The sequence below is a fragment of the Grosmannia clavigera genome (assembly GCF_000143105.1).
Source record: "Grosmannia clavigera kw1407 unplaced genomic scaffold GCSC_173, whole genome shotgun sequence".
NCBI classification, from domain to species: domain Eukaryota; kingdom Fungi; phylum Ascomycota; class Sordariomycetes; order Ophiostomatales; family Ophiostomataceae; genus Leptographium; species Leptographium clavigerum.
The window spans coordinates 1,047,676-1,056,693 of record NW_014040765.1 but is presented as its reverse complement, the minus strand read 5'-3'; the positions used below and the strand labels follow the sequence as shown (position 1 = coordinate 1,056,693).

At 58.5% G+C, this 9,018-nt stretch overlaps 5 protein-coding genes across 5 annotated transcripts; 3 read left to right on the top strand and 2 right to left on the bottom strand.

Moving 5' to 3' along the window:
• Nucleotides 1–129: 129 nt before the first annotated feature.
• Nucleotides 130–1,179, top strand: CMQ_7503 (uncharacterized protein; the record flags this gene model as incomplete). The annotated part of the gene is made up of 1 exon (XM_014314508.1): nt 130–1,179. The coding sequence occupies one exon, from the start codon at nt 130–132 to the stop codon at nt 1,177–1,179; it is 1,050 nt and encodes a 349-aa protein (XP_014169983.1).
• A 600-nt stretch (nt 1,180–1,779) lies between these two features.
• On the bottom strand, nt 1,780–3,129 carry CMQ_7612 (mRNA capping enzyme alpha; the record flags this gene model as incomplete). The annotated part of the gene is made up of 2 exons (XM_014314617.1): nt 1,780–2,830; nt 2,957–3,129. 2 exons carry the CDS (start codon nt 3,127–3,129, stop codon nt 1,780–1,782), a joined length of 1,224 nt encoding a protein of 407 aa, XP_014170092.1.
• Nucleotides 3,130–3,780: 651 nt separating this feature from the next.
• CMQ_7485 (sodium/hydrogen exchanger) lies at nt 3,781–6,122 on the top strand (the record flags this gene model as incomplete). Its single annotated transcript, XM_014314490.1, has 4 exons — nt 3,781–3,919; nt 3,992–4,141; nt 4,192–4,851; nt 4,918–6,122. The coding sequence occupies 4 exons, from the start codon at nt 3,781–3,783 to the stop codon at nt 6,120–6,122; spliced, it is 2,154 nt and encodes a 717-aa protein (XP_014169965.1).
• On the bottom strand, nt 5,243–8,118 carry CMQ_7181 (uncharacterized protein; the record flags this gene model as incomplete). Its single annotated transcript, XM_014314186.1, has 2 exons — nt 5,243–5,515; nt 8,041–8,118. 2 exons carry the CDS (start codon nt 8,116–8,118, stop codon nt 5,243–5,245), a joined length of 351 nt encoding a protein of 116 aa, XP_014169661.1.
• Nucleotides 6,814–8,334, top strand: CMQ_7398 (uncharacterized protein; the record flags this gene model as incomplete). Its single annotated transcript, XM_014314403.1, has 1 exon — nt 6,814–8,334. One exon carries the CDS (start codon nt 6,814–6,816, stop codon nt 8,332–8,334), a length of 1,521 nt encoding a protein of 506 aa, XP_014169878.1.
• Nucleotides 8,335–9,018: the final 684 nt, after the last annotated feature.

Sequence of the window (9,018 nt, the reverse complement as noted above, 5' to 3'; positions counted from 1 at the left end):
ATCACCCCACGTCTACCAGCCCGAACAGTCTCAGCTTGCTTGTGTCTAATTTTTTAGGAGACCTGTATCGCTCTAACAAAAAACAGACACCTTTCAAAAAGTAGGATTACCTGTTTTTGAGTCAACAAAATGGATGCCACTATGGATCAGAAAGCCGAGTATCCTACCGTCTACGTTGGTGAGACCCGTGCTATTGGCGGCAGGGCGAAGCTTCGCCGTTTCACGATGACCGGCATGAAGCTTGTCTTCATGTCCCTCTTTCTGGGTGTCTGCCTTGCCTTGGTGTACAAGACAATTTCAGGTACGCAGACCTCACAGTGTTGCATCGAGATTCCGTTGCTGACCAGCAAAGACAAGCAAAACTACGACAAGCTCCTGGCCAAGTACAACCGCGTTGTTCAGGATGGCCGATCTGCAGACCAGCTGCGTCCTACCGCGATCCTCCATCGTGCTGTCGAGGCCGGTAACTTGTCGTATACCTATACTACGACCACTTTGACTAAGGGTACGACAGTTACTCTGACCACGACTCCGTCAACTACTGTTGTGGCTACTACAAGCTCCGTCTCTAGCACGGGTGCCAGCGTGAACAGCAGCACAGTCAGTGGCTGTGGATCGATTGTCCCTCAGATTGTCACTGTCACTGTGCATGATTCAATCGGAGCTGCTTCTTACACTGCATCTTCCTCGGGGCCGGCTAGCATGGCTACCTCCATCATTGCTTTGTCCCCGAAGCCATTCTCGACCCGCGTCACTACGACTACAATCTTGGTCACTGCCAGCAGCTCAGCTCCGCCTGAGACACAGACTGCCACACTCACCTCGACGGCTGTGATTGTAGTGACCGCCACGGAGCTGGCTACGGCTGGTGTGTCTGCCAACAGCGGTGTCTCGGCTAGCACTGTGGGTAACATGTTTGGTAGCTTGTCTGCACCCAGCCACTTTCCCAACAGAACCAGTACAGCATATGGCAGTGCTTATGCCACCACGGTCAACTACACGATGACTGTGCCCCCTATTGGTACAGGCACAGCAAAGCTGCTCACGACGCACGGAACAACCACCAGCCGCAGCGACCCGGTTCAGACGGTGATGTCTGCCTCGGGCGACCGCAAGGTAGTTTGCGGAAGTGCCATCATGCTGTCCGTGGTCCTCATGGCCTTCATTGGCCACATCTGATTTATCTTTGACAATATTCTGGTCCTTGGTACATGGGTGCTTGCCGAATGCTGATTTTGGGACGATGATGAAAGATGCGAGGGACAATGGAGGGATATGCCGCATCATGAAGATAGCTAGGTACCTGGGAGACATTGTATTCAAAACCCATTTATTTACGACCGTCACGCAGAGATGAATGATGTATTACGTCTTGTCTATAGACCAGGCAACAGAAGAGACATCCCAGAAGCCAGCCTACGACTGTCATGTAGGTATACCCAGTTCGATGATTGATATAGTGAGTGCGACGGTAAAACAAAACTGGTATTGTTGCTCTGTTAGAGCACCCTGTGCTCTTGACGACCCATTCCCTTTTCGCATTCTACCTGGCCGCCCAGCCAGAAGAGAAGATAAGCAGAGGAATAGAGCAGCGGCCAACGCCATACCCAACCTGATTGGTGTCATGCTGAACCCCGAAATGAGCGCGACAGAAAGCGGCAGTTATTGATTAAAATACAGAGTGGAAAATAGAAGAACAAGATGCGATAACGCCTTTGGGGCTGCAGACCGGCCCGTCTCGATGAGCATTGGCTTCTTGCAGCATTCTACCCGTCAAGATCATCGTCGTGGTTGTTCGTGCTGCGTCTGCTGACGGGCGCGCCAACCCTCCTTGAAGCTCTTGGCAGCGTCCATGAGTTCCTCTTCAGAGACGCTATCGCGGATGCTTTCGAGGACGCTCTTGACGGTGCTGATGTGGTTGGCCTCGGGCTTGTCGTCACGGAAGCGGTGGATGCGCCAGCGCTGCTGGTCGTCGAGGGCGCACTCGACGACGCGATTAGAGACGGGGTCGCCGGTGGACCGGATGGCGTCCCACTCGTCAGCGGTGAGGTACATGGACTTGAAGAGTTGGTAGGGCTCGGGGTCGCTGTCGCCGTGGTAGGCGAGCAAGTTGGCGGTCGGGAGGGCATCGTAGTCGAGGTCGGGGAAGCTGAGGTCGTGGGCGCTGCTGCTGCTGCCGCTGTTGATGGTACCGCTGTCGTCGTCACCGTCGTCGACGTCGCTCTTAATGGCGGTGGCGCGCGGGGGAAAGGTCAGCTCGATGCGGAAGTCGATGGTGTTCTCGGCGACGGGCTTCCACTTGAGGATGTGGGGATCGGTGCCGGAGTGGTAGGCGGTGTTGCAGCGGGTGAAGATGAGGCCGTCGTTGCTGTGCTTGAGGTTGGGCAGGACGGTGCGGAACATCATCTCGATGCCGTAGCTGTACTGCATGTTCTTCATCTCGATGCCAAAGGCCTGAAACTGACGCTCCTCGGGATATTTGCGGAAGAGCGCTTGGTACGGCTTGAAGACGGCTTCCTTAAAGTAGCCCAGGCGCTTGTCGAGCGTGCGTTCGGTCAGGTCCTTGTTGTCGAGGATGAGGCAGTCGAAGACGAGAAAGTTGGGCTGGGTGTTGCCATGGCCGAGATCGTCGACGACCAGCTCGCCGTCGACGAGCGTCTTGACGTGGAAGCCGGCCGCGTCGTCGGGGCGTGGCAGATGCAGCGATCCTGGTGGTAGGAACCAGTAGTCGTTCTTGCGGTCGATCAAGTACTGCACCTCGTTTGCTCCCTCGTCTTCGGTCAGGTAGAGCAGGTAGCGGATGCCGTCTGTCTTTTCGCAGACATAGTAGCTGTGGGATTAGCTGGGGGCGAGGAGAGAGGGGAGACAAGAGAGTAGGGGAGAGCATGGGAGAAAGAACTCAAGGACAGAAGGGAAGAATGGGAGAAGAAGAAAACACGAGCCAAGGTGAACGTACTCCTGCTTCCGAAGCTCGTCCATGTGCCTGCGCGAGAAGCTCACGGGTTGGGCTCCCGGAAAGCCCAGCTGCTGGCGATGCAGCAGGTTGGCGACCTCACGGCGCATGTTGTGCAGCACGGCGCCCTCGGCGCGAATGCCGGGCGCGTCGATGCGCTCCAGCTTGTTCGCCATCGTGTCGGTCGCTCTGGGTGGCAGAGGTGAAGTCGGACGGGAAAAGGCTCCAACGCGACAGTCGGTGGAACGCTGGCCAGGCGCTTGGGCCCTAGAGCAGGTACGAGTACTATGATTGTGGCAGCCGCGTCCGTGCGTGCAGGCAGGCAGGCAGCATGCTTCCCAAAACAGGTGGCAAGAACCAGAGCACGCTACCACTCTTTATTCCTGCGGCCTGGCTTGCGACATCTAGGGGGCTGCTCTAGCCCCATTGGGCGCTATATACCGCTAAATGCGTCATTCTCCCTAGGCTTCCCCCCTCTAGGGCTCTCCATTCTGTCCTGCGTATTTTTCAATCCGGAAAGAATCCATCACCAGAAAGTCGTCCAAACTTATCCACAACCTCCACACCTGCACACCTGCAACCTCCCATGACGTCTCTGCCTGGCAAGACGACAGCCACCTGCTAACAACTGCAGTAAGCCTGGGTCAAATCTGTGTCTGTCCGCTCTCCCTCGTGCTCGCGCTTCGTTCCATGTTGCCTCGAGACGGGCCAGCTTGGCCGTCCGCTCCCTGAGCCCTTATCACTCCCGTCGACTGCCGGTAGTCGACTCTCTTTCTCTCTCTCCCTGTCGAACACGCACAACTTCCGATCGCATCCGCACGCCCGCCATGTGGTTTGCTGCAGTCAACTCGGCCGTGCAGCTCGCAAGTATGGTTTGCTTCCCAAACGGCTTCCAGCTCCAAATTGACTTGCCACTTGCTGATCCTGGACTGCTAGAACGAGCTGCCGACGAGACCGACTCTGAAGGTGCGCACAGGGATGGATTGCGCAGGGCCGTGCGGCTGCGGACGGGATTGTACTGACGTTTTTCTTTTGCAGGCCCCGACTCGTCCGCCGAGAAGGAGATCTACGCATCATGGGCCATCTTCATTCTGATCATGCTGCTCATCGTGGCCTTCTTCACCAGCTACACGCTGCAGCGGATGAAGGTCACGGCCGTGCACGAGACGGTGGTGTCCATCTTTGCTGGTGAGTGGACAGGCGGCTTCTGTTTGGCAGCCGCGGCTGACTTCTGCTAGGCATGATTGTCGGGCTCGTTCTTCGCCTGAGTCCGGGCGATAACATCCGCGATCTGGTGAGCTTCGACTACCAGATCTTCTTCAACCTGCTTCTGCCGCCCATCATCCTCTCGTCGGGCTACGAACTGCATCAAGGCAACTTCTTCCGCAACATCAGCACAATCCTGACGTTTGCGTTTGCCGGCACGTTCCTCTCGGCCATTGTGATCGGCGTGCTCCTCTGGCTGTACACGCAGCTGCCGCTGGAGAGCCTGACGATGGATTGGATTGACGCAATCTCGGTGGGCGCCACGCTCTCGGCCACAGACCCGGTCACAATCCTGGCTATCTTCAATTCGTACAAGGTGGATCCGAAGCTGTACACGATTATCTTTGGCGAGTCGATCCTCAACGACGCCGTGGCCATTGTCATCTTCGAGTCGGCACAGAAGTCCAAGAACGGGGCGGCCAGCTCGTCCAGCATCGTCAGCCTGCTCAAGGTCGTCGGCATCTTCCTCAAGGACTTCTTTGGTAGCCTGATCATCGGTGCGCTGGTCGGCATCGTGGCCGCCCTCTGCCTCAAGTACACCTACGTCCGTCGTTATCCCAAGATCGAGGGCTGCCTGATTGTGCTTATTGCCTATGCGACCTACTTTTTCTCCCAGGCCATCAAGATGTCGGGTATGTCTTTGCTCTCTCGCTCTCTTTCTCCCTCTCTGGAGCTAACAAATCGCTAACAACGGGTAGGTATCGTATCCCTTCTGTTCTGCGGCATCACGCTCAAACACTACGCCTACTTCAACATGTCGCGCCGCACGCAGCTGTCGACCAAGTACATCTTCCAGGTGTTGGCTCAGCTGTCGGAGAACTTTATCTTTATCTACCTGGGGGTGTCACTCTTCACGGAAAAGGACCTGCAGTACCAGCCGCTGCTGATCATCGTGACGGTGATTGCTGTGTGCGCGGCGCGCTGGGTGGCCGTGTTCCCGCTGTCGTGGGCGATCAACCGGATCACGCACTACCGGCAGCGGCGGCGCGGCATCATGAACGCGCCGGACGAGCTGCCGTACAACTACCAGGCGATGCTCTTCTGGGCCGGGCTGCGCGGAGCGGTGGGCGTGGCGCTGGCGGCGCTGCTGACGGGCAAGGACACATATGCGCTCAAGGCGACGGTGCTGGTGGTGGTGGTGCTGACGGTGATCATCTTTGGCGGAACGACGGCGCGGATGCTAGAGATTCTGGGCATCCGAACGGGTGTGGTGGACGAGATGGACTCGGACGACGAGTTTGACATTGAGCCGATCGGCAACGGCGCATATGCAAAGCAGTCGGGCAGCGGCTTTGGCTACGATCCAACGCGTGTTGCCGGCGTCGGTGGAGCGGCTGCGAGCTCGTCGATGCCGTTGGACCGGATTGGACGACACGCAAACGGCAGCAACAGCAGGGGTGGCAGCAGAGATGGAGGTGGTGGTGGCGGTGGTGGTGATGGTGGAAACAACAACAGCTGGACGACAGGCATGCGACCATCGCATCCTGGACTAGCAAACGGCAGCAGCGGAATCGTGGAGCGGCCGTCGAGTCTGAGCCGGAAGAACTCGCTGCGCGATCTCGACGCGGCCGAACAGGCCGAGCTGCTGGGCACCGCAGCCAGCGCGACCAACTCAGAGGTGGGCAGCGACATTGACACGTCCGACTTGCCACCGCCGGCGCCGTGGAGACGGCCGAGTCCGTTGCCGCCAGGACAGACCAGGGGGCCCGGTGCAGGTGACAGCAGCAGCGGCAGCAGTGGTGGTGCTGCTGCAGGGGGCATGACGGCCTCGGCGGCTTTCCGGCAGCTGTTCAGCACAGAGGACGCGTCTGCGCTGCTGCAGCAGCTTGACGAGGACTATATCAAGCCGAAGCTGCTGCTGGACGGTGGCAACGGCCGGGGCAACGGCGGGTCGCCGGTATAGATGACTGGTCGAGAGCTGACTGGGCTCGAGAGATATTCTGATTTTTCGGCTGGTCCGCTAGTCTAGGCGTTCCTGTCTCCTCCTTTTTTTTCTTTTGTTTCTCTCTCTCTTGTTTGTGTGCTGCGAACAGCCTGCGTGATAGATGGGGAATATGACTCCTTCGTATCGTATGTACTGTATAAATGATGATCGAATATACTGTGCTGCTCTGCTCCGCCGGTTGCGCCTGCCTGCTGGGGCGACAAGGCGGGACCCCGCGTGAACAGTCGTGCTTACGTGCAGCACAGCCCTCCTGCAAGGGGTGCGGCCCAATCAGCGGGCGGCGGTGGCAGGCCTGTCTCTTCTCGTAGGCGCAGTCGGATCCTTACGTACGCAGGCATTCCAGTTGCTTGGCTTGGACGAGGAGGCCTGCTGACGCTGTGGGAAGGAATAAGGAAGGAACGCTGGTGCCTACATAGTAGTGTTTTTGTCAGTAATTTATCCTCGCTCTTTGCTGTTTTCTACTCTTCGTTCTCTCGTCTCGTTCGTTCTCTACTCCTCGTTCTTTCGTCTCTGTTCTTCCTTCTCTGTCGCTTCTCCTTTCTCTCCTTTCTCTCCTTTCTCCCCTCCCATTATCGCGCTCTCCTGTCTCGTAACATCCTCTCCTTCTCACCCTCCTTCTTACCTCCACCTCCATCCCACACCCCCCACAATGCTCGACGAAAACCTCCCGACCTTTCTCTTCCGGCCCATGCCGGATACTCCCAGCAGCGCCGTCGTCTACTTCACCCGCAGCGGCTCTGACCCGACGCCCGAATACGTCCTCCGTCTGGCCGATCCCATCTCCAAACCGGCTTGCCGTGGCCTCTATGCCGCCGCTCTCACCGACCCCTACAACTGCGGCGACGTCGTCTACGGCGAGGTCGCCGTCAGCCCTCAGTGGCAGCAGCCCGTGCTGTCGGCCGCCGAGCTGCGCGATCTGCGTGGCCGCCAGGGCAGCGACCCGACGACGACGTCCGCCACCACCTCCTTCTCCACAGCTGCAGCCCCTATCGCCAAGGTGCCTGACTCCTTCTCCGTCCAGCTGTACAACCCCGATCAGGCGGTCGTCTTTCGCTGGAACCCTGGCGGCTGGAACAAGACCGACTCGTGGGAGTTTGACGTGCCCATCCAGAGCTTCCGTCTGCCCAGTGCCAGCCGCCTCGACCGCGAGCCTGCTAGCAGCAGCACCGCGCCGTCTTCCTCTACCGCATCCTCGACGCCCGGTCCGGCCTCCACAGCCGCTGCCCTCGTGCCGCGCTCCACCTTTCGCTGGAAGCGCGATGGCCGTCTCGGCAACAAGGACATGACTTGCTACCTCGTCGGAAAGACTAATGCCGCCTATCATCGCGGTAACAAGGAGCCTGACATCACCATTGCCCTCTTCAAGCACGGCCGCGACCGTGCCCTGACCATCTACGAGCCCAACCTGCACCGCGTCGACGTTCAGGACCGCAAAGGCCTCGAGCTGCTCCTCCTGCTCGGCGCTGAGGTCATTCGCGACCTCTACCTCGTCCCCCGCTCCGACCCCTTCAACCTCGAGGGTGCTGCTGCTGCTGCTGCTGCTTCTACTGCTGCTGTTGTCCGCCGTCAGGACTCGCGAGACCCGGCTCCACCACCCGGACGGGCATCCACGATTCCTGCCTCTTCTTCTGCCGCTGCCACGGCTGCCGCTACACCCTCTGCCGCCGCCATCGACGCCGAGACAAAACGCCTGCAGGCCCTGCTGGAGCGCGAGGAGCGTGAGAGAGACCGCCGTCTTCGCGAGGAGGAAAAGCGCATCAAAATGATGCTCGAGGCCGAGGAGAAGGAGCAGCGACAGCGTGAGGCCGAAATCGCCAAGGAGACCGAACGGCTGCGCAAGATGTACGGCGTCGAGGGTCAGGATCTGCCGTCAGACCGTCGCCCAGATGCCGTCCCAAGCCCAGACGCCTCTCTTCCCCCTCCACCGCCTCCACCTCCGCCAACTGCCGGCCATTTGGCCTCCCAGCAACAGTCCGGACCCCATCTGCCATCACGTCCCGTCAGCGCAGGCTCACGCCCGACTGCCCCAGACACACATACATCCCCGGGTGGTTGCAGTCGCACTGGCAACGGCGTCAGCGGCTTCCTCTCAGCCCATCGCAACCGTCTCGCGGCACAGCTAGAGGACGGCCGAAGTCGGATTCACAAGAAGCGGAGCGTACAGTTTTAGCCTGGCCGTGAGGGCATCAACTCGGACAGGATGGCGTTTGGGGAGCCTAGGCACTGGCACGGGACTCTGTCCCTGTTGAGATACATTATATACCCATGGATGGCACTTTCTTTTCACAAATGAATACAAGAGTTCAATGCCGTGTCTGAAGCTGTCTTTTGGCGCGAAATAGTTCAACAATAATATATAAAACACAGAATACATGAAAGTCACCGATAAGGGGGAATGGACAAGAAAATAACATGGTCACACCAAATCAACCCAAGCAAGATAGCCCACATCCAGCGCAAGCTCTGTCTCCGCTCCGCGGCTTTGCCGTCCTCCTTTTTGTCCCATCACAGCCTCACAGCTTCAGAACTCCACAGCCGCCCTCATCCCAGCTGCAGCGCGAGCATGTATTCGTGACATTGGGCGTAGAGACGGCCAGCTGACAAGCTGCTATAAGCAACGCACGCCCCTGAGCGGGCTCTTGATCACTTGCTCCGAGGCTCGTTACTGTCCCGGCTGGCTGCTGTCTATTGCTGGCTCTGTGCTTGGCTGTCGGTGCCTGCTTTCCAGATTCTCTGCTGTGTCTGACGCTCGCTTGCTCGTTCGTCCATGTCACTTGCTCCCGCGTCAAGAGGGTATTCGCCTTAAAGATGATGCTGCCGAGGCCGGTGTCTACCCACCATCCACCAAGGTCCC